Here is a 22,848-nt window from a genome sequence, read left to right as displayed (position 1 = left end):
TCTGATTCCAGCTGTATGACATTCTGAAAAAGTGAGAACTTCTGCAATGCAGGGCAGGGGTGGGAGAAGGGTGTGAGTCCAACATGGCCGTGTGAGGGAGTCTAGGGGTGACAGAACTCTTGGGGATCCTGCTTTTGAAGGTGGCTACACAAATCCATGTGTGTGTCCAAACCCATGATGCACACACATGCTCCCAAGTCAATTTTACCATATTTAATAATAAATAAAAAATAAAACATTATGAATCCACCAAGGAAAGAAGACAGGAGGGAATATCAGACAACCCACCTCAGCTGTCATTTTGAAATGCATCTTATGTTAGAGAATAGAATTTTTTTTTAATTTCTCTAGAAAGAGCACTTTAGGTAATTGGGTATGGGTTGGTGATACAGATTGTGGTGAATTATTTCAGGCTGAACAAAGTAGGAGCTTTTGCCACAGCTTTTCCTCAGTTTGGGCAGGGCAAGTAGGAAATTGAGGGCTTCTATGATCAGGACTTTGGGCAGAAAGCCTTGGTCTCAGGTTTATTCATTCAGCAATTTATGTACATCTGTAAAGTTGGAGGCCCTGTGGAAAACACACAGATCCATAGGAGAGTCCCCGGCCTCGGGATACCTGTAACGTGGTTGAGAAGATAGGACACAGGAGGCCCTCGGGATTGAGCCTGCAATTACTCTGCAGACTCCCCTTATAAACCACCCAGTGGGGGCTTCTCACTCAGGCCTCGTTGGTGGAGTAATAGGTCACTACAAATAAGGGCCCTGTAAAACATTTGGGAACATTTCATCAGAGATAATCATTTGCAGTGCAATTTTCCCTTCTATGGTCAAGCCAGCAAAATTGATGGGTTTCTTAAATGTGCCTCAGGAGATTTTCTGATCTCTGTTCCACTTAAAGACAGTTTGGTTATTTTTTAGTCTCTCTCCACAAAACAGTATTTCATCAGGTTCTGCACAGCCAGAAATGTCTCTCCCTGACTTCCTAAATCACTGCAAGGTTCTGCCGGGCACAGCATGGAGTGAGTAAACAGGCCCATAGACCCAGGACTGAGGACAATTCTTTGCATTGTTCTAGGATGAGTCCTCGAAATGGCTTGAGTCCCTCATGTCCCCAGATGGTGTCCACCTCTGCCGGGGTTGGTTGACACGGCTTTCCATCACAGTAACACATCGTCGCCTTTCCCTTGCCCCAAGTAAAAGCTGAATTGAAGAGCTTCTGATGTCAGAGCTTCCTATCTCAGGTGTCACTGCAAAAAAGGGAAACTGAGGCAGCAAGTGAGAAAGAGTAGCTCACCTCAGCATGCAGAATGTGAGCCAAAGTCTAAGCAACCTGCATTCTATTAAAATATGGTCCACAGAAAACCAAGGGCTGCTACAGTTACTCCTGTTTTCCAGGCCAGTAAACAAACCTGACTCCCCAAATACCAGCCAGGCTATAAGAAATCAGGCAATAGACTGGCTAGAATGTTTCATTTCCTCTGCCTCTTTCTCTGCTAGTTTTGTTGCCAAAGAATTAGGTCTGTTTGTAAGAGACTATATTAACTATAGGCAGTAGTAATATTTTTCAGACAAGGAAAATGAAAAACAAGAAACAAGGGACAGGGCAGATGTTGTCAGAGCCCCACCTGCATCCCTTCCACATGCCAGGCATGTGCACACTAGCATGACTCCACCTGCTAGCACTACCCACTCCCCCGAGAGCATTTTTCACTTATTCAAGAGATATATGTGGGTCAGGCTGGTGCTGGGGAATTAAAATCCCCTGCCCCAGGAGGACTCAATCAATGACTGTTGGCAGTTGGTGTATACGTACCCCAGCTCCCTCCCTCTGCGGGAGTGAGAGCTCTGAGGCATGTATCCTCTAGGGGCCCCTAGAGTCTCCCAGTGGGATGGAGCTCCAATTGCCTGTAGTGGAAAATGGCTTGCCATTGCCCCCTATATTGGCTGCCTTCCCTCCGTGTCTCACTTCCCTTGTGTCTTACCAGTGCTTCCAGGGATCATTTCCCAAATAAACTACTTGTACTAGGGTCTGCTTCCAGGAAAAACCACGCTAAGATGGGGGGTAATAGGGTGTTACCTCTGAGATAACTCAGATGGTGAAAAGAAGACAGGAAAATGGGAGCTGGATTATGCAGGCTTTCTCAACCAAAGTTACTTGAGAAACTGCAGGAAGGCTACTGGCCTCCGGCCACTGTAACAACTTCCTAGAAGTCACTGTCCTCATTGATAATGTTACACTATTAGGAATTAGGGGCACCTATTTGCCATTCAGATACTTATCTCTTCTTCATGTATGTGCAACATCTTAGCTTACCCATTGTTCACCCATTGTATTATCATCATTGGTGATTTCCTAAGATCCAGGTAAAAACCACCAATTCCTCTAAACACTGCCACATTGTTAAAATACCAACCCACAAAGGACTGTTGACGTTAGTTGGCTGACATGTAATCAATCCTTAGAAAACAGATTCCTGCGATTTCTGTGGTACAGAAAATCATTACATCAAGTATATTGTCTCCCGTAGAAAATATCCTAAGGCCCACAGTAAACTTCTCACCAAAAACTGCATGTCATACACATTCACTCTTCATTGATACCCTTGACTGCAAAGAGAAAAGATTACAAATATCACCATGGAGAAGGGGTCAGATCTGTTTCCAGGGACAGGCCAGAGTCAAAATCCTGTTGCATGAAGCTGAATGGATTCAGAAGCTTCTCCCCCACAACCCTCTTCCCCTCTCCTTGCCACACACTCACGACTCCCCCAAAGCAAGAACTATTTCAAGTGGCAGCCTTTGGGGATAGAGAACAATCTTTAGATTCCTTTATTAATTCCTTGGCCACCTCTCTGGCCTCCCAGTGCTGACCAAGTCTAGCTCAGGTGTGTTTGTTTTGGAGCCCACAAGTCCTGGCCAGCGTGGCCGGTATAAAGCTGTCTGAAAAATACTCGCTTTTGGTATTTTTAAGAAGGGCAAAAAGGAACACATTTAACCAGATTTCATTTCTTCAGCAGTTTGTGAGTTAGGATTGGCATGAGTTAGGAATATAATCATCCAGCCTGTGTCTGAAAGAATGCCGCCCTTTTCCAGTTTGCACAGCTTTCTTGCCTCTTGCTCGCCTTTATAAGCCACCCATCCTTGTTCCTGGAGGGGTGACAGCACTAAAGGAAACTTCTCCCAATGAGTCCCACATGTCCCAGGACTTACCAGCCTGTGACAGCCAAACAGGGTGCGACTCCTTCTTTTTCCCCAAATATTATGGCCAAAGTCCCTCCTGGCTTTACTGCTGGAAACTAATCCACTCGCATCAAAGCAAGTCCCCAGACTGTGCCCGAAAGGCTCTCCAAGCACTGGCTCCAAGCACTGCTCTGGAGCGCCTGCCTGAGGTCCTTCCCCTCTGTCTTCCTCATCTGCTCTCATGCTATAGGGGCTGCTGCCTGCTGGGCATGCTGTCCTCTGATGGTGCCATTGCTTTGAGGCTACCAGCCTCAAAGACCCTGTGGCCCTGGCAATGGCATCTGACTAGGCGAGGCAAACTTGAAGAAAGTATAGGTGGAGGCTTAAGCCTAACAGAAATGCTCCTTGGCAAGCAGCTAAAAGCTCCTTCTGGTTTCTTGGAGGGCTTTGACCCATAGGCTTCTAGCCTCATTCATGGAGGCTTCCACACACCCTCAGGCAGGCCTGCTCCAAGAAAAACCTGCGGTGGACACAGGGCCCAGCTGCCTATTTGTATGTTTACTTTCTCCAGAGCACTGCCTGGACCCATAGCTCTCACAAGATAGTTTATAGCAGTTTGTTTTCCAAAACTCTGGGCCATTCAGTCTTCAATGACACAAGCATGTCATCAGTCAAGGTGGGACTCCCCCCAGTGACCAACAACTTGTTCCATCTTTCTCAAATGGAATTGTGCCTCCAGCATTTCTCAATGGGGGCACCATTGGCCTGATGAGACAGGCGGTTCTTTAGTCGCAGGACCCGGCTCGGCTCACTCAGTACAATAGTGTCTTTCCCTCATTGTTGTGACCACTGTTGAGTACCTGGATGAAAGTCTTCATTCACATGTGAGGTGGGGACAAGATCAGACCTACATATTCATCCCACTATTGACTGCCCACCATTCCCAAAGAGCTACAGCAGGTGCTTGGACAAGGACACATATCCACATCATCTGCATTAGTCGGGGTTCTCCAGAAAAACAGAGCCAAAAGGATGTGCATAGATACAGAGAGAGAGAGAGAGATTTATTTTGAGGCATTGGCTCATGAGATTGTAGGGGCTGGCAAGTTCAACTCCAACAGGGCAAGCCTACAAGCTGGAGAGCCAAGGAAGCGTTGATGTTGCAGGTCAAGTCCAAAGGCAGTCTGGAGGCACAACTCCTTCTGCTCTGGAGGACTTCAGTCTTTTTTCTCTTAAGGCCTTCAACTGATTGGATGAGGCCCACTCCCATTATGGATGGTAATCTATTTTTCTCGAAGGCTACTGATTTAAACATTAATCACATCTAAAAGCAACATCTAGACTGTGTTTAAGCAAACATCTGAGCACTGTAGCCTACATGCTTTGACATATAAAACTAACCATCACAACATCCAAGTACAAGCATTACTTTTTAGGCATAGGATAAACTGTATGAAGATTTTTTTTACTCTCTAGCTCTGCAAACATATAGTTCTGCTAAAGAAGAACCCAATCTGTGTTTCTGAAGACAGAATACTAAACAGAACACCTAACTCTTACTTAGAAGCACCTACCTGCATTTGGGTTATTTCATTTTTAGAGCTTCCTCCAAAATAATGGTGTATCTTCACCTTATGTGTACAAACCTCAAATGCCCCATTAAAATGATTAGCTTATCTCCAACAGTGCCATGTTTTTCTCAAAGATAATATCCAGACTTTCTCATAGAAGGCAAAAGCTGCTTCTTATTCTGGAAATTTTATCTTCCCAAGTTCAAAGAATGTGAAGGTTTGGTCTCCTCCTGGCACCTGTTAGACCCTGGAGCAGCTGATGACCAGTATGCTCCATTAGCTGAAGTGAAATCAGCTTCTGCTGCGATGAGGATTAGAAACAAGTGCTGTGCTCTGGGATGTACATTGTCATATCTCCCACGTTATAGGAAACAGTTATCCACCCATCCCTAGCCATGAAGGAACTGAACATCCCTGTGATAGGAAAAGCCATAATTAAGGATTATGCCTTTATGTGAAAAGCAAGATTAAGTTTACAAGTAAACCTATAGAAGTCCCTACAAATATTTTTATATTCACCAAAACAAAACATTAAAACCTATACGCTAAAGAATCATAATAACATTTCATTCATCATAATGGGCTCTGTATATTTAGCCTCCATTTACCATCCCTTGGACACAGAAAATTTTTCAGGATCTCTCTCCCCTAAAGATTAAACATGAAGCTTGTAAATTATTTTTATCTTTGCATATTGTGGCAATTCCCTCTCCATCTCTGTTTTTCTTCTCTCTGGGTATTCACTGCCTTTCTGATGTTAGCCCTTGGAATCGTTGATTCCCCAGAGACACAGCACCCAAAATTGTGCCATCAGCCCTTCTTACACACGTTCTGATTTCCCGCTCCCCCTGCTCACTCATTTTGTTGGCTGAAGAAGTGTGTACTGCAGGCCGTGTGTACTGCAGCTTCCCTCATCTCCCAAAGCTTCATTGCAAAAACCTCTCATTTGGTTATGTTGTCTGTTTTGTCTCTTTTTTCTAGTCCTAACTCCCTAGGTTTCCTTATTACGCATTATCCCCAAAATGACCGGCTTATATCCACCAGGACTGAGATCGGTAAGAAACAGAGCCATGTGTACTGGAATTTCAGGCAGGCAGTACTCAAGTTCAGGGAGGGGAAACGATGTTCTTCCTGAAATATGTCACTCCTGAAAAGCACCGTCTGTAAAATGGTGGGATGTCCATCTCCACCTCTCTCCTTCCTCTTTCCTCTTTGAAAATATTTAGCCTCAGAGGAAACAAAAGGAGAAAGAGCTCTGGTGTTATTTTTCTGGAATAAAACAAAGTAAAATAACAGGATGGGGATAGAAATCATCCCAGGCTCTGAAAACAGAACCATTACCACCAGCATTTCAAGCAAGCTTTTTAAAAAGTCATTTACTTCCAGTTACAGAAATCAATCATATTTGACTATAACGGAATATGGAAGACCCCATTACTAACGAAAGTGATGGTGAACTTGGGGGTAAATAACTGATCAGAAGGCAGGTTTAGTAAAGATAAATTAAATTTGTAAAAAGTTGGAGTCAGCGAGTGCTGAAAGGTCACAGCTCTGCTTTGTGAAACCCTGATTTGGACGATTGCAAGGACATGTGACTGTCTCCCCTTCTCCCCACTGAAGGGAAAAGAGGCACTTCAGCAAAGTCTGCTGGGCCCACGATAACTTGTTAATTTAGGCCTGAAAGATGCTTTTCTAAAAGGGAACAGGGGAAAATACAGATGTCCTGCCATATTTGAATGTGATCAAGGCCTTAGAAACAATTGCAATAGGTTAGCTTGCTTCAGTCCTCCATGCAGTGTTTTGTCATCAGAGCCACCCACCTCATCATCATTACTTTTTACTACTACCACCACCGCGACGACCACCACTCATTGTGCACCTCCAATGTGCCAGGCACTGTGCTGGGGGCTTTATGTACATTGGGTCTAATTCTTGCAGCAACCTTGCAAGGTTGGTGTTATCTCCCTATTTTAATGAAGAAATTGAGGCTCAAAGGGATTAAGTAGCCTAGGGTCACAGGTAGGAAGTAGCGGTGCCATTCTACCTGCTCCCAGAACCCATGCTCTTTCCATTATTGTAGGCCCAGGATTCCCTCTGCAACTTCTCCTGCCATTTTGCACTCCCTCTCCTCTGATGGACCTTCACTGCTGTTCAGTTGTCTCTGGAGGCCAGCCATCTTTTCTCTGGCTCCCCACTCCACCACAGTTTCCCAGTGCACCTGCTGGGCTCAGCCCCCGTTGGCTCCCTTGGATGGTTTTCCTGAGATGCACTAATATATCCACCCCCATGCCACTCCCATGTAGGTGAGTGCAGAGACGGGGCACAGGGAGCCTCGGATTCAATGGTGGGCCTGGCCCATTGCACCAGAAAGACGCCACATGCCCATGCAGCATCTAAAAATGACTTTTGAACCTGGAAGCTGAAACCATTTCCATTCAGTTGTGTCTTTTATTCACAAACTCACTAACACATTTCTCCTAATCTCCAGTCTCTTCAAATGGAGAACAATTCCCACATCATGAAGCACCAATTCTGTGTTAGGCAATTATTTTACAGGCCAGCTGGAAGTTTGGCCAGCAGTGAGCCTTAATTGGGGCTTGTTTTTTCCCACTGACTTTTTTTTAAGCACTAACTGATTTAAAATTAAATGAGTAGAATCAAGTTTTATTTTGGAGTGAAAGAGTTGATTATTTATATCAAAGAGCCATGTAAAACTTGCTGTTTTCATGTTGGAATCTAAGTTTTTAAAACTATATTCACTGCAAAATCAAACATCTCAGTGCTTGGGGTTGATTTTACGTCCCTTCAGTGAATCTGCCCTCTACCTCCCAGTTAGTGAGGGGTCCTAAAAACTAGCCTCCAGTGCAAGGAGGAGCATGTTGGGAACAGACGGAATATACCTGTCCCACTCACACTGGAGTAGAGGAGTTTTGAATGCCCCCAGGTACTCCTAAGAGCGTAGCCTGGGCTACTTCTGGGGATATAAGGATGGAAATCAGAGGCAGTGGCTACCTGGGCCCTGCCCTCACCCCCAACAACATTTCTGGCAACCAGAACCACATCTTCAAACAGAAAGAACAATTGTGAACTACAGCTACTCCTCCAGGGCAGGCCTTGGAAGCTGGTTATATCCCCCCTTGCTGAGCTAAGAACTTTCAAGCATCTAAAGTAACATCTTTTGAATATATACCAACACAATCATGAGCCCTCAGCTCCCTGAGATGTTTAGTATTTAACAATTCATGCTGGTTGCTGAGCTGAAAATTTTCCTAATGCTTACCTACTTGCATCTCCACGTTTGTTTGAGCTTTTAACAAATGTGCTTACTTGATTCTCTGAATCTGTTTATGTAATAGTATCACATACAGAAATAGTGATATCAATAAGCTTCTTAGCTTAATTACACATATACAATAGCCAAATGCTTGAGCTTCAGACAGAACGTGCTAATCTTGTGTGATTATTTTGATTACTTGGGTAGCCCAAGTGAATATCCCACAGCAAAAGAAATTGGGTCTCCCAGACATGGTATAATTTGGTCATTTTTTGTAAATGAGAGCATTCCCCAAAATGGGATCATCATGTACTGTCATAATGATAAGAAAGGAGCTGTCTCGAAAAGCCCAGACTACTGTCTGGTGTTTTCATCCCAAGCTGAAATGCTCATTAATTACCAGGCACATCCTCCACAAGATAGGGCCAAGGTGATGGGGAGCCCTTGAGAAAATCCCCACGGGGGGAAATCAAGACAAGTTCCGGTGATGTTTTTCTAGAAAGTATTGATATCTTTTATAATGAGCTGCTTTCCCCCTCTCTCTGCGACTCGATTATGTTATCAACTGTGATGTTTAGCATACTAAATGAAAGAAGAATCTTGAATTCTGGAGAAATGAAATGTCAGTTTGGAATAAGGCAGCTTAAAAACATTTGCCTAGCATTTAGGCTGCCCCTGGTCTCCCACTGTATGTTCCATTGCTGGACCTTTCTCTTTGAGGAACCCAGGGAAGGACCTGTTGCCCTGACCTCAAGAAGGGAAGGCTTCTCAGAGGTGCCTCCACCCCTGGCCCCCAAGCCAATGGAAATCCCTTGCTGTCTTGGGCTCCCTCTGGGATTCTCTGTCTTCCCCCTTCACTTCTTTGCCAGGCTGCTGGTGAATAACACAGCTCTGCCAAATAATCCAATGCTGAAACCCTCCTTATTCCCTCTATCCCTGTCGCTGAGACTTGGGTTATGAGTATTTTCAATCAGCACACATGGCAGATGACATCACATGTGTGGCAGGTGCCCAAGCGCAATTTCCAGCATGCTATAGTAACATCACATTTCCCTATCAAGGAAGTGCAGTGGGTATTTAATTTTTATTCTTTTCATAAATATATACAAATATAGCTTTTATATGAATCGTAAATCATGCGCCTTTATTAAAGTACATTTTCTGTTTTGTTTAATCTTGCTCGGCTTCATCCTCTCCTACCCAATTCATTCTCCACCCCACTTCCACCCTCAGTAACCTGTCACAGCATTGTAGATATTCATTCACATAACCTCCATGGTCACATGATCATATATATACATATATGCACAAGAGCATATATGTGTGCACAAACACACACACACAAACACACAGTTATTTACATACATATATGTAAAGCTCTTGCCATTGTTTGCTTCACCAAACACAGGATCATTTATACCCCATTCTTTTCTCCGATTCCTGTTTTCTTCTTCCTTAGCTTCGGTTGAATTGTTAAAATGTTGACATTCCCTCCCCACAACACCTATCCCTTGCCTTTTTTTCTGATCTGCTATTGATTTGGCTGCTAGTGTACATATTTTTATTCTTCTAGAGTTAAAAAGTAACTATAACAATGTCTGTAGTTGTTCCAAATGTATTCTCCTCCCAACCACATCCAGGGTCACAGCTGGTTTTAACTCCCCACTGAACATCTCACTACTTTATCTTCACTTTGTTATTATTGCCTAAAATGTTAGTTTTCAGATACACACATACACATACACACAGAGGCTTTTAATGGTCAACTAATAAAATATTTTTACTTAAATATTTTATTTACATTTTATGCTATTATTTCTTTTATCCCCATCTTTGTGTTTATTTTTCTTCTTGCTGATCATAACAACTTTCACACTTACATAGTTTTTATTATATGTCAGGAACTCCTTAAGCACTTGACACATGTGACCTAATTCAGTTCTCACAGCACAAATGCTGTTATTATCCCCATTTTTCAGATGTCAAAACTGAGGCACACTGACATTCAGTCACTTACAGGAGGTTACACAGTAAGTGGCCCAGCTGGATGCAAACCCACGGGGGTTGGCTCCAGAGTCCATGCACTCACCCTCCACGCTTGGCTGCCTCAGTTGAGTTCTTTTAGGGAGAGAGGGTCTGTGGGTGGTAAATGCTCTTTGTCCTCTTATGACTGATAATGTCTTTACTGTGCCTTCACCTATGAATGATAGTTTGGGTATGAAAAAAATTCACGTTGACAGTTGTTTCCCTCCACTATCTCCCGGCACCTGTGGTTGTCACTGAGGAGTGGGCGGTCATCTAAGATCCTCCTTTGCAGGTCCCCTGGTAGCTGTTAATAGTGGTTCTGATTCCCTGAAGTTCTGTAATTTTACCATGATATGTCTGGGGGTGGATTTATTTTTATTTATCCTGCTCAGTGCTCTAACTGCACTTTCAACCTAAGGGCTTATATTTTTCTCGAATGCTAGAAAATCTCAACTGCTATCTCTTCACCATTCTTTACTATTTGCCTCCATTTGCTTCTTAACTTTCACGCGTGTCCGTGTCAAGAGACCACCCAACAGGCTTTGTGTGAGCAACATGGCTGTTGATTTCACCTGGGTGCAGGCGGGCTGAGTCCGAAAAGAGAGTCAGCAAAGGGTAGCAGATTATCATGAGTTCTTATAGGTTTTGGGATAGGCGGTGAAGTTAAGAGCAATGTTTTAGGGGCAGGGGTGGATCTCTCAAAGTACATTCTCAAGGGTAAGGAGAATTACAAAGAACCTTCTTAAGGGTGGAGGAGATTACAAAGTACCTTATTAAGGGTGGGGGAGATTACAAAGTACCTTCTTAAAGGTGGAGAAGATTACAAAGTACATTGATCAGTTAGGGTGGGGCAGGAACAAATCGCAATGGTGGAATGTCATCAGTTAAGGCTATTTTTACTTCTTTTGTGGATCTTCAGTTACTTCAGGCCATCTGGATGTATACGTGCAAGTCACAGGGGATGTGATGGCTTGGCTTGGGCTCAGGGGCCTGACATTTACCATTTGCCTCCATTCTTTTCTAGAATTCTAGGCAAATGAGGAAGCCTCTCCGTCTCTTCTCTGTGACTTTTAACTGCTTTCCCCATTTTTATGTCTTGCTTTCTGTGCTGTGTTTGAGTGAGTTTTTCCACCTGTCTTCCAATTCACTAATTCACTTTTGAAATTTACCCTGTCTACGGTCTATTTCCTTAGTCTCTGTACTTTTCATTCGTTTCAATGACTAATTTTTATTTCAAAATTTCTGTTCTATCCACCTATTCTTGTATTATTTATACCTATTTGTCACATATTTCTTATTCTTTTTAAAGAAAATGTATCCCTTCATTAATCTCATTAAGTATCCTCAACGTACTTTAAGGTCTTTGCCTTGGGCAGATAGCCTAGCACAATCGTTATGGAGGGCAGCACTCAAATTAATTATGCAAATCTGCTGAGACCCAGCAGAGAAGTTTTGTCACAGACTTATAAGACTACATGTTGAGGGATGGTCATCACAGCACTGTTTGCGTTAGTGGGAGTGAGGTGCAATCCAGTTGTTCAACTATCAAAAAATGGAAGTAAAAGTTGGGGTGCATTCTGTGGAATGGATGTAGCAGTCAGAAACTGAGAATTAGATGCATATACAGCAAAACAGATGTCAAAAACAGTACTAATAAATAAGTAAGAAACAGAATGAGATCTGTAGCACAATATTACTTTCACAGCTTAAAACTACACAGAAAACTTTCATACAAATTGTAAGAACACCTACAATAAAAGCATATACATCAAATCAGCTAGAATGGTTGCCTGTTGGAAGAAGAGGAGAATAAGAATAGGACATGAGGCATGAAGTATCAGGGCCAAAATACATGTATACATACACACACACACATATATACATGCATTCATACATACATACATGCATATGTATACATACACTTATACATACGTACAAACATACGTACCAGAGAGGCATCGCCCAGGCTGATGAGTGGTGTACCCTAAACTGAAGAGCAAAATTAACTCAACCCTCTGCGCTTCTGCATCAACAAATGTCTTCATCTGCCTGCTCAGAAAATTACTTTCATCTGTAACTAATTCATATTCCAACTATTGAACTTGACTATCTTTTTTTTAGCATTAGATTTATTCATATATTTTGGCATTTTGCTGGGCAGGCCCATTTTTAATGAAACACGTTTTATTTATTTCTCTTACTCTCTTTCTCTTTGTGTTCATCCCTCTCTGGCTGACAGACCCTCCAGGCCCCCAATCCAGAATCAACTCCAGCAAAGACAATTTGGAGCGACTGCTCCATAACAGTACTGGAGATGAGCAGACCCTGTTTAGAGCCTGTGAGCAGCTGGGCTTGGCAACTGGAGAGAGGCTGAGTTTGTACGTTTCTTCCTCCTTGGGCTTGCATTGAGTTGGAAACCATAGCCCCAGGCAACATCTGGTGCATGTTTTATCAGTACCCTTTCTCTCACAGATTGGGGAGCCTCACTTCAACCCGCAGCCTCAAACAATGTGCCAGACTCTTACCCTGTTTTGCATGGCGCCCTTTTAGTTACCTTCCTACTTCTGGAACCAGTGCTTTGCAAGCTCAAGGCCTCAGCTCCACTCACCATTGTTGCATTTCCGTCCTACTTCTGGTCTTCAGAAATATGTCTCATAATCAAATCCAACAATGTCTTCCTGATAGTCTCTTTTCTATTTTATCCAGCACTGCTACGGTGAGAAGAGGTAGTTCCTGACTCAATACATTTTCAAAGTATGCCAACAAGTTTGGATAAAGCCTGATGAAATATATATTAGCAAGGTGGACATGAATATGTCTGATTTTAAGGTTTCAAAGAATTTACATCCTCCTGATAGTTGGGAATCCGTGTAAGAATTACACAATTTATTCTAGGCCCATTATTTTTACAAATAGCCTTACACACAGCCTTTAGGGATCTAACCTTTTGGTTATCATGATCCTCTGTGCTAGTACCAAAAAAACTGGCTTCTCACATCACAGCTGAAATCGACACTCAGAGTTCAGAGCCTCTAACTAGACCTTCCATTTCAAAGAGGCCCCTCAGGCAGGGAACATATTCTGCATATTCTCCCCACACCCCAGTTCTACAACTGATGTTTATATTAACCAGATTTTGGCCAGAAACTCTAGTAGTATAGTCAAACAGACAAATAGTGTTTATCTGGGTACAGAGCTCTTAGTAATTACCCAGGACCCCAGACTCCAGTATGAATGACAACTTAATCTTCCCCAGCCCTAGTCCTCCACTCAACCCTCCCTTGCCGCCCCTGTCCCAAACCAGTATATACTTGGCCTCTGCATTATTGTCCCAGCAGTTCTCTCAGACTGAGGTGCCCTTCCCAAGCTCACCTTAACACCCTTGCTCTGTTCTGAGCCTACTCGATTCGCCTATAGTAATTATGCCTTTCCCAATGTCTCCTTTCCCTCCTCTAACTGTATCTCTACCATTGATTCGACATTTAGCCGCCTGACCTGTCATCTTAACCATGCAGTATCCTTCCAATATGTCTGAAAGTGCCCGAATACCTAAAACTAGTGTGGTATATCATATATGCTGGTGCGTTATCCCTTGCTCCTCCGAAAGATCTTGACATATAGTAAAGCAGATATTATTGCAGTTATAATATTATTTCCATTTTTCAAATAACATTGAGGCTTAGAGATGTTAATTAGCCCATTCAACTAAGAAGTAGCAAAACTGGGATTTGAACTCAACTCCATCTACCTCCAGATTTGTAATTATTTTCTTTTCTTTTTTCTTGAGACAGAGTCTCATTCTATGGCCCAGGCTGGAGTGCAGTGGTGCAATCTTGGCTCGTTGCAACCTCTGCCTCCCAGGTTCAAGTGATTCTCCTGCCTCAGTCTCCCAAGTAGCTGGGATTACAGGTGCCCGCCACCATGCCCAGCTAATGTTTGTATTTTTAGTAGAGATGGAGTTTTGCCATGTTGGCCAGACTAGTCTTAAACTCCTGACCTCAGGTGATCCACCCACCTTGGCCTCCCAAGGTGCTGGGATTACAGGCATGAACCACCATGCCTGGCCCAGATTTGTAATTATTTTCTAGAATAACTGAAATGGCAAAGAGGTTTGCCTCATCTCAAGTCCAACTTCAAGTGATGGGCTGTAGCTGCCCAGAGTGCTGTGTGGAAGAGCCAAACTCAGGCTCAGCAGGAAAGCAAACCATCTCTGATGGAGGAGCAAGGCCAGCCGTTGGTCCAGCATTTAAAAGAAAGAGCACGCGGGCCACCTATTTGCCGATCCCTGTACCGCACTGACTTTCCTAGGCTAGGATAGAGCCTTCTACGAGTGTGTATATTCCACAGCACTTAGAACATAGTGCTTAACCTATAGTAGATGAGAGATAAGTACTTACTGTTTGATATCAACATAAACATGTTGAATGAGGCACAGCATCCCAGAAATTGCAGGAGCAGCAGACAGCCGCTCAGGGAGCCGTAAGTGAATAGCTCTCCTCCGGGCCGGCCAAGCAGCGTTCACGTGAATAATCTCAAACTAGCATGCGTGCAAAATAAAGTGTGAAGCTTATGGAAAATGGTTTTATTCAGAAGACTCAATATTGATGTAAAAAAAAATCAGTTTCACTTCTGCATGATGATAATACTTTCCCTAGAACTACTCAGTAACAGAGAAAACCCATACACCACACAGGGCACCACCTCCACATACCCTGCTGGCGGTCATATTTAAGGTCACCCATCTCCTCTGGAGCTTTCCCATGGATTGCTGTAAGCTCTGCTCGCCGCTGCCACCCACAATCCATCAATTAATGTATCAAAAGGGAGAGAAGGTGTTTCTGGCATGTACTGTGGTAAATTACTGGAGGAAAAATGACTAATTATGGACACTCCTGCAGGCAGAACATTCCTTCCCTCCCCTACCCTTTTGGGTTTCAGCTCCAATCTGGGCTCCCTACTTCCCTCCCAGACTGTCTCCGGCCTCAGGCTGGGAGTTCTCGGTTTCCATTTCATCTCTTTTCCATACCTCTGGATGGGGATGCGTCCAGGAACCCAGGCCAAAACCAGCAAATTTATCACTGTGGTAATGACAGCAAGCTGCATGCTGAGTGAATTCTGCAATCCCCCTCAACTCCTTCATTTGCCAAAACCCATGAAGCTGCAAGATCCAGCAGGTTACAGAGACTGTTATCTGCACATGAAGAATAGCTCTGTTAGAAATGCAATTAGGTATCAGCCGTAAGGCTAGTTCTGGAAGCTTGTTTGGGGGAAAAAAAAAAAAAAAAAACTTGCCATGTGGTGAGAGATGTTAGTCAATTCACCAAAACTGAGCATCACTAGCGGCATTGTAAAACAACCTTTATCAATATGTAACATTATAAAGACCCACCTTTTGTCCCTGGGGGTGCCTCGTTGTTCTGAGAGTGAGTGTGCATGTTTGTGGTGGCAAAATCCCCTCTTTATTTACGTGAGCAGCCCCTCCCAAACCAGGGGCAGTGGAGAATCCTTAAACCTGGTCATTTCAAAAAAAAAAAAAAAACACTTCCCTAGGGTTTGGGAAAAAGGAACTTGGTCATTCCAATAGGCGCTGAAGAAATTGTAACATACCAGGTTGAGCGCGCCTACTCTGGTCAAGGCATGGCGTTGGGAGGCACAGACTTGAGGAAGCATGTGTCACAAGGCACATTGTCGGGGAGGTTTATTATTGGGGAGGTTTATTAGCAGGGAGGTAGTTTCCAGGGAGCAGTGCAAACCAGTGTGTACTCTAAAGGAGCAAGCCACTGTCCAGGCTCATTAGGAAGACAGTACCCAGGCATATGAGAGGCTCGTGGTATAAGGCTGTGCCCAATACCCAGGGCACCAAAGCATCACTGACTCTCCATACTGCAGGATTAAAAAGCTTTTGATGACTCACTCTAAATCAAGAGATGTTTTTAAATGGTGTGTTGCATTTGTCACAGCAATATCTCCTTTTATTTGGAGCCTGCATGTGCTATCCTGTCTTAAAATTTAATTCAGCAGTGTTTGATGCAGCCTAGAGTCTCAGTCCAGCAGCAGCCTTATGTCCCCAACTTCTTTACTCTGCTCATATGGACAATAAGGGTCAAATCACACCGAGTAGGGAAAAGATCCATTTGGGGCTGTGGCTGGCTCAGGTGTCAAGTCATTTTCCTGCTGGATCCAGGTTCACCAATACTCATCATTGGGTCAAGTTTCCACTTCCCCAAATCCCCCTCAGCACACTCCTGAAGTTCCCACCCTTCCCCCACATGGAACAAGGGTGCAATTATTGCTTAGGCCCAATGCCTGCCATGCTCTCTATGCATAATTCTCTCCAGTGGGGACACATGGAAACCAAGGCACAGACATGCAGTTGCCCCAGACCCTTACCCAAGACAATGATGTGCCTGGACAGTGGCCTCTGAGGTATTACCTAAGGACTGGTGATGTTTGAGCTCCATAGAGGGCAAGTTGAACTAGAGAAATCAATCACAGCATCCTCAGATGTGTGAAGGGCCCTCACTGCCAATGACAGAGGATCTTTTTCTGTGCTAATCCAGAAAACAGGCCAGGCATATAGCTAAAGATTATGGGGAAGCAGATGCAACTCCACATAATTAATTCCTTACATATAACTTAATGGAATAGCTCGAATACATACAAGTCAGAAGGGAAATGCCCATTTCCTTCTGTAGAAGGGATTCCTAAATTGAGTGCAAAGTTGAACTGAATGACCTCTGCCATCTCTCCCAATCGTAACATTCTAGAGGTGCCCTAGAACTCTCCATAAGTGATAAAGTCTCTTGTGACTGCTTCCTCATCTACCCATCTTTTGAATACTCAATTCAGCTATAGCTTGGAGATATAGAATGTACTTATGTGAGGAAAGAAATATCTTAAACAAGGAAGCAATGAATTTTCCAGGCTTTCTTGGAATCCCCCAGTGGCCTGATCACATCCCCCAAATGGGACATGCCATACAGACAGCACTGACATTTTAACAAGTGTGCTGAGCCCTTGGACATAAACAAACTCCAGGCTGCTGTTTCACCCATCCTTCATGCACGAAATCATGGAATTTTAGAGACGGAGGAAGCCTGGAGGTCATTGCCTCCTAGATCCTACCCAGGGCAGGAATTCTCACTCTAACAACCCAACAGATGGTCACCCAGCTTCAGCTTGAACCCTTTCAGGAAGGGGCTCACTGCTTTGCCAGAAGATTTAATCCATTTTGAGACAACTTAATCCATTTTGAGACAGTCCTCATTGTGAGCTATTTCTTCCTTGTATTAAGCCCCAAGTCTGCTTTCATCGATTTCTGCCCTCAGGAGTAAAATAAAAATAAAGCTTTTTCTAATTCATATGACAATGTTCAGATATTCAAAGATAGCCATTATCTCCATTCCTCCTCTCCAAGTCTTGTCTTCACATCTAAATGTCTCAAGTCACCTTAAATATTTCTCATATGGCATGGTTTCAGACCCCTCACCATTCCAGTCACCATCTTCTGAATATTTTCTATTTTGCAAATGTTCCTTATGAAGAGTAACTCCCAGAACAAATACCAGCTGAGGTCTCCTCACTTGTAGAGCAGAGTGGAACTATCACCTCCCTGAAGAGAACTATCACTGTTCTCTGCGCACCATACCTTTATTAATATAAACTAGAATTATATGAGTTTCACACCAAATGACCAACCATTAGGGTTATTGTCAGATAAAACCACCATCTTTTTTTATTTGACACAGTTTCATATAGCTTAAAGGAAGATGTGGATTTTAAAGTAGGCTTAAAAATTATTAAAAGACCACATTCTGCTTTTCCCTTTATTAATAATAGAAAGAACAATTTAAGAGAATAGGGGCCTCAGCGAAAGTTACGGGTGACAGACTAAGATACTTGAATCCCAAGATGAGTGAACTCAAGGGTGAAATGTGTGTTTGCACTGATGTGCCCGCACCTAGGCCTTTGCAAACACAATCTAGGAATCATGGAAGGGCATTTCTTGGAAGCTAGGCCTGCTTTTGTCTCCCTTACTCTACCTTTTTTTTTTTTTCTGTAGCTTGCCACATGCTTCTGAGGCAGTCTTCCTCCAGCCCATTGGAAACCCACTGGTAGTTTTCTTTTGTGTCTTTGGCAGGTCACCTGAAGGAAGAAATCACCCAGCGGCATATACAGCAAGTAGCCCTAGGTAGGTACAAAGTAGAATCTGCAGGAAGAGGATGAAGGTAATATAAACTGACCTGATTTTAGGAATCCAAACCCAACTAAAAGATAACCCATTTAAAACCCTCTCTGAGGTTAAGGATGGCAAGGGTTGCTATCTGCACAGCTTTCCTTGGATGCCCCCCCTCTAACGGGACCTGTTTCCCCAGCCTGTGTTCTTGTGCCTGGCCATCAGCACCTGGCACTCTACCCTTCCAGCTGTTGCCTCATCCTCCCCTCCTTTCCCACCCCACATCCCCACCTAAATTCACCCGCTGTGTCCCAGATTCTCAAGGTCCTATCTGAGATTTTCAGAGCCACTACTAACTAATCCTAACAGAAATAGTTAATGATGAAAACAGCATTTGTTTACCGACCCATGTCTGTTGCACAGCCTCATATGCAGTCTCATTTCATCCACAGCAGTCCAAAGAGGTAAGTGCATTTACCAGATGGGGGAGATGCAGTGCCTTCCCAAGGTCATGTAGCCAGTGAGTGTTGAGGATTTGAACCCAGTTCTGTTCCAAGCTTGGTGCTGTTAGCCCTTATGCTGTTTACTGACCACTGCAATGATCAACCCGCTTTAACACATGAAGAATGCAAACACAAAACCAGGACAGTCATATTCTAAGAGGCCCTTGGCACCTTTTAAGCAGTGGACATCTGCAGAAAACACCCTTGTTTGATATGTGACCCAATGAAGTCACCTGGGAGAAGAGTATAGCTTGCAGAGGACTGGTGGAGTGGGTATCCTGGGTAGAACCACCTCATTTCCTCTCCAGCTAGCTGGGACCAACAATTTATGGAGAACTTTGATTAAATAAGAAATTCATGTATTCCAGACAAAAAAAGTTCCCCTTGAGATGGCGTGGGCCCTCAATTACCTGTAATCAGAGAAATCCAGCACCCAGGGCCAATGGTGGGGAAATGGAGGAGAGCCTCTAAAGTCATGATGATGGCTCATTTGACCTTGGTAACTTGTATTATTAGGAAAGTTGGTTGTTTCATTTCAGTGGTAATAATGATGATATAGAATAACTGCTGATTACATCAGGAACATAGAACAAGGGCACCTAAGCCACAGCGACTGGAGCTCTGAGCTTCCCACTGTTGGCCCTGGGACTGAGGGGTCAGGTACACTGCCTTCCCAGCGCCAGAGACTTGGGCACACACTTATAATTGAGATTCTGCAAAGTATCTTCAACAAACAGCCAGGCTGCCCCAAGGCCTTAACTCCTTGGGCCAGGCTTGGGAAGGCAGAATGACCTCTGCTGGAAAACTGTACCGAGGTGACCTTATGGGCCTCTGTATCCTGCTTCGTGCTCACCCTGGCAGGTCCCTGGATATGGAGTCGTCCCCAAGGGCTGCCACCTGGCCCTGAAACATCTGCCCTCTTCTTCAGCCTTCATGTTGCTGGTTCAATAGGAACAACAATGTAGGAAGTCCTAGCCAGAGCAATTAGGCCAGAGAAAGAAATAAAAGGCATCCAAACAGTAAAGAAGAAGTCAGGTTATCTCTCTTTGCTGATATTACTGTATACCGAGAAAACCCTAAAGATTCTGCCAAAAGACTCCAAGACCTGATAAACTACTTCAGCAAAGTCTCAGGATACAAAATGAATGTACAAAATCAGTAGCATTTCCATACACCAAAAACTTTCATGCTGGCAATCAAGAATGCAATCCCATTTACAATAGCCACAAAAAAATAAAAATATCTAGGAAAGCACCTAATAATGAAGGTGAAAGATCTCTATGAGGAGACCTGCAAAACACTGCTGGTAGAAATCATAGACAACACAAACAAATGGAAAAACATTCCATGCTCATGAATTGGAAGAATCAATATTGTTTAAATGTCCAAAACAATCTACAGATTCAATGCTATTTCTATCAAATTACCAATGTCATTTTTCACAGAATTAGAAAAAAACTATTCTAAAATTCATATGGAGCCATAAAAGAGCCTAAATAGCCAAGGCCATCCTAAGCAAATAGAACAAACCTGGAGGTATCACATTACCCAATCTCAAACTAAACTACAAGGCTACAGTAACCAAAACAGTATGGTATTAGTACACAACCAGACAGACCAATGGAACAATACAAAGACTCCTGAAATAAAGCTGCACACCTACAACCAACTGATCTCCAACAAAGTCAACGAAAATAAACAATGGGGAAAGAACACCCTATTCAATAAATCGTGCTGGGAAAACTGGCTAACCATTTGCAGAAGAATGAAACTAGATTCCTACCTCTAACCATATACAAAAATTAACTCAAGATCGATGAAAGACTTAAATGTAAGACTTCAATCTGTTAAAATTCTAGAAGAAAACCTAAGATATACTTTTCTAGACATTGGTCTAGGCAATGAATCTATGATGAAGACCCCAAAAGCAAATGCAACAAAATCAAACATAGACAAATGGAACTTAAACTAAAGAACTTCTGCACAGCAAAAGAAGCTCTCAACAGAGTAAATAGACAACCTACAGAATGGGAGAAAATATTTGCAAACTATGCATCCAATGAAGGATTAATATCCAGAATCTGTAAGGAACTTAAATGAATCAATAAGAAAAAAAAACCCTATTAAAAAGTGGACAAAGACAGGAACAGACACTTCTCAAAAGAAGACATACAAGTGGCCAAGAAACATACAAAACAATGTTCAACATCACTAATAATCAGAAAGATGCAAATCAAAATCGCAATGAGATACCATCTCACACCAGTCAGAATGGGTATTGCTAAAAAGTCAAAAAATAACAGATGTTGGCAAGGTTGCAGAGAAAAGGGTGTATTTATACACTGCTGGTGGGAATGCAAATTATTTCACCTCCTCTGGAAAGCAATTTGGAGATTTCTCAAAAAGGAACTAAAAATAGAACTATCATTCAACCCAGCAATCCCATTACTGGCTATATACCAAAAGAAAAATAAATCATTCTACCAAAAGACACATGCACTCAAACATATGTTCATTGCAGCACTATTCACAATAGCAAAGACATGGAATCAATCTAGGTGCCCATCAATGGTGGATTGGATAAAGAAAATGTGGTACACATCACGGAATACTACACAGCCATAAAAAAGAACAAAATCTCATCTTTTGCAGCAACATGAATACAGCTGCAGGCCATTATCCTAAATGAATTAACGCAGGAACGGAAACCAAATACCGCATGTTGTCACTTGTAAGTGGGAGCTAAATCTTGAGTTCACACAGACATAAAAATGGAAACAACAAACACCAGAGACTCCCAAAAGAGGGCAGGAGGGAAGGGGGCAAGGGCTGAGAAACTTCCTATTGGTTACTATGTTCACTATCTTGGTGATGAGATCAATACAAGCCCAAACCTCAGCATCATGTAATATACCCTTGTAATAAACCTGCACATGTACCCCCGAATCTAAAATTTAAAAATGGAAATTTAAAAATAAAGAAACAATGATGTGAAAAATACCACTCAACTCTAGGGGCAACTTTCATCTTGGGTCTGGGAAGCCATTTCCATGGCTTTGTGGGCAAGAGATCTTCCATCTGCTGCCCAGTCCCCGCCCCTCCCAGGGATGGTCCTTCCAGCTGAGGCAGACACTCCCTGGGCCTTTGGAAAACTGCTGTATGTTTTCAATCACAGGCTTGTGCCTTAATTCCTCTGCTCATCTCTCTGGGAGTCTTCTGAATTACAGCAGGTGTCAGGTTCAGTAGCGCCTAGCTTTGCCTGAAGTAATCAGCAAACTTCAAACAGAAAGCACTTTGGCTGGAAGTCTAATTAAGAGCATTTGAAATACCTATTTATTTTAAAAGCATACTATCCCAATTAGAGAAGAAGTGTTAACATCTCCCAGCTGCCATTCTGAGATTAAATGCCATGTTGCCATCCAAACTCCTTAGGAGGTTGTCTGATGGAGATTTGGAACTGTCAGACCTTGTGTGTCCCAGGTGGCCATATTTCAGATGGGAATTCTCCTCATTGAGAGAAACCTCTCAAGACAGATTGTTTGTAGAACCTTAACTCTCGCCCTTCAGCCTAGCAGTTGGGCTGAATGCTAGGACAGAGGGCTCCTATAAGAGTAAAGGCAGCCTACTTGGTGTATTTGGATTCCCTGATGTTTTGTAATTCAGGCTTCAGATCTAAGAGTAAAGAAGTGACTCAGTGGCACGCCCCCTTTCATTTCTGTCTTTTTTGTGTATCTTGTACTACCATCACCCTTTTCGTTCTGTTCCCTTTGTCTGCTTCTTTTTACTTTCTCTCACTCTCCATTCTCAGTATTTCCTCTGTTATTGTTTCTTTCTTTTGCCTACATATTCCTATGGTTTCATGAAAGTGTGGGTCTGATCGGTTTGGGTTTGTCGTGGGGAAGGGTGATGAGCAAGTTGGATCAGGAGAGTTTTTCTTATATGTTTTGCATAAGAATATGTCTCTGGATGTGTAAGTAGATGTGTGCCCAGGGAAATTTCCATAAAGGCAATCCCATATACCAAAGGAACAAAGATTTAGTGGTGATGTGAGAGGCACCTTTTGAAAGAAATCATTCATGGATGATGATAAGCCATTCCCAGTGGTGTGCTGAGCTGGCTG

At 43.1% G+C, this 22,848-nt stretch overlaps 1 protein-coding gene across 3 annotated transcripts in view; it reads left to right on the top strand.

Annotated features, from left to right (window-relative positions):
* Positions 1-22,848, top strand: part of KIF6 (kinesin family member 6) — a 376,916-nt gene that overhangs the window by 309,038 nt on the left and 45,030 nt on the right. For 2 of the 3 annotated variants that reach the window (XM_030795951.1, XM_030795953.1), the window contains one exon: positions 18,190-18,240. The exons of the other annotated variant lie outside the window; for it this stretch is intronic. In XM_030795951.1, the coding sequence (XP_030651811.1) occupies positions 18,190-18,240 (51 nt within the window). The remainder of the gene's footprint in view (positions 1-18,189; positions 18,241-22,848) is intronic. 3 annotated transcript variants of the gene reach the window in all.

The sequence above is a fragment of the Nomascus leucogenys genome, chromosome 17 (assembly GCF_006542625.1).
Source record: "Nomascus leucogenys isolate Asia chromosome 17, Asia_NLE_v1, whole genome shotgun sequence".
Classification (NCBI taxonomy): Eukaryota; Metazoa; Chordata; class Mammalia; order Primates; family Hylobatidae; genus Nomascus; species Nomascus leucogenys.
The sequence above is the reverse complement of the archived record's forward strand: the minus strand, read 5'-3'. Positions and strand labels throughout refer to the sequence as shown.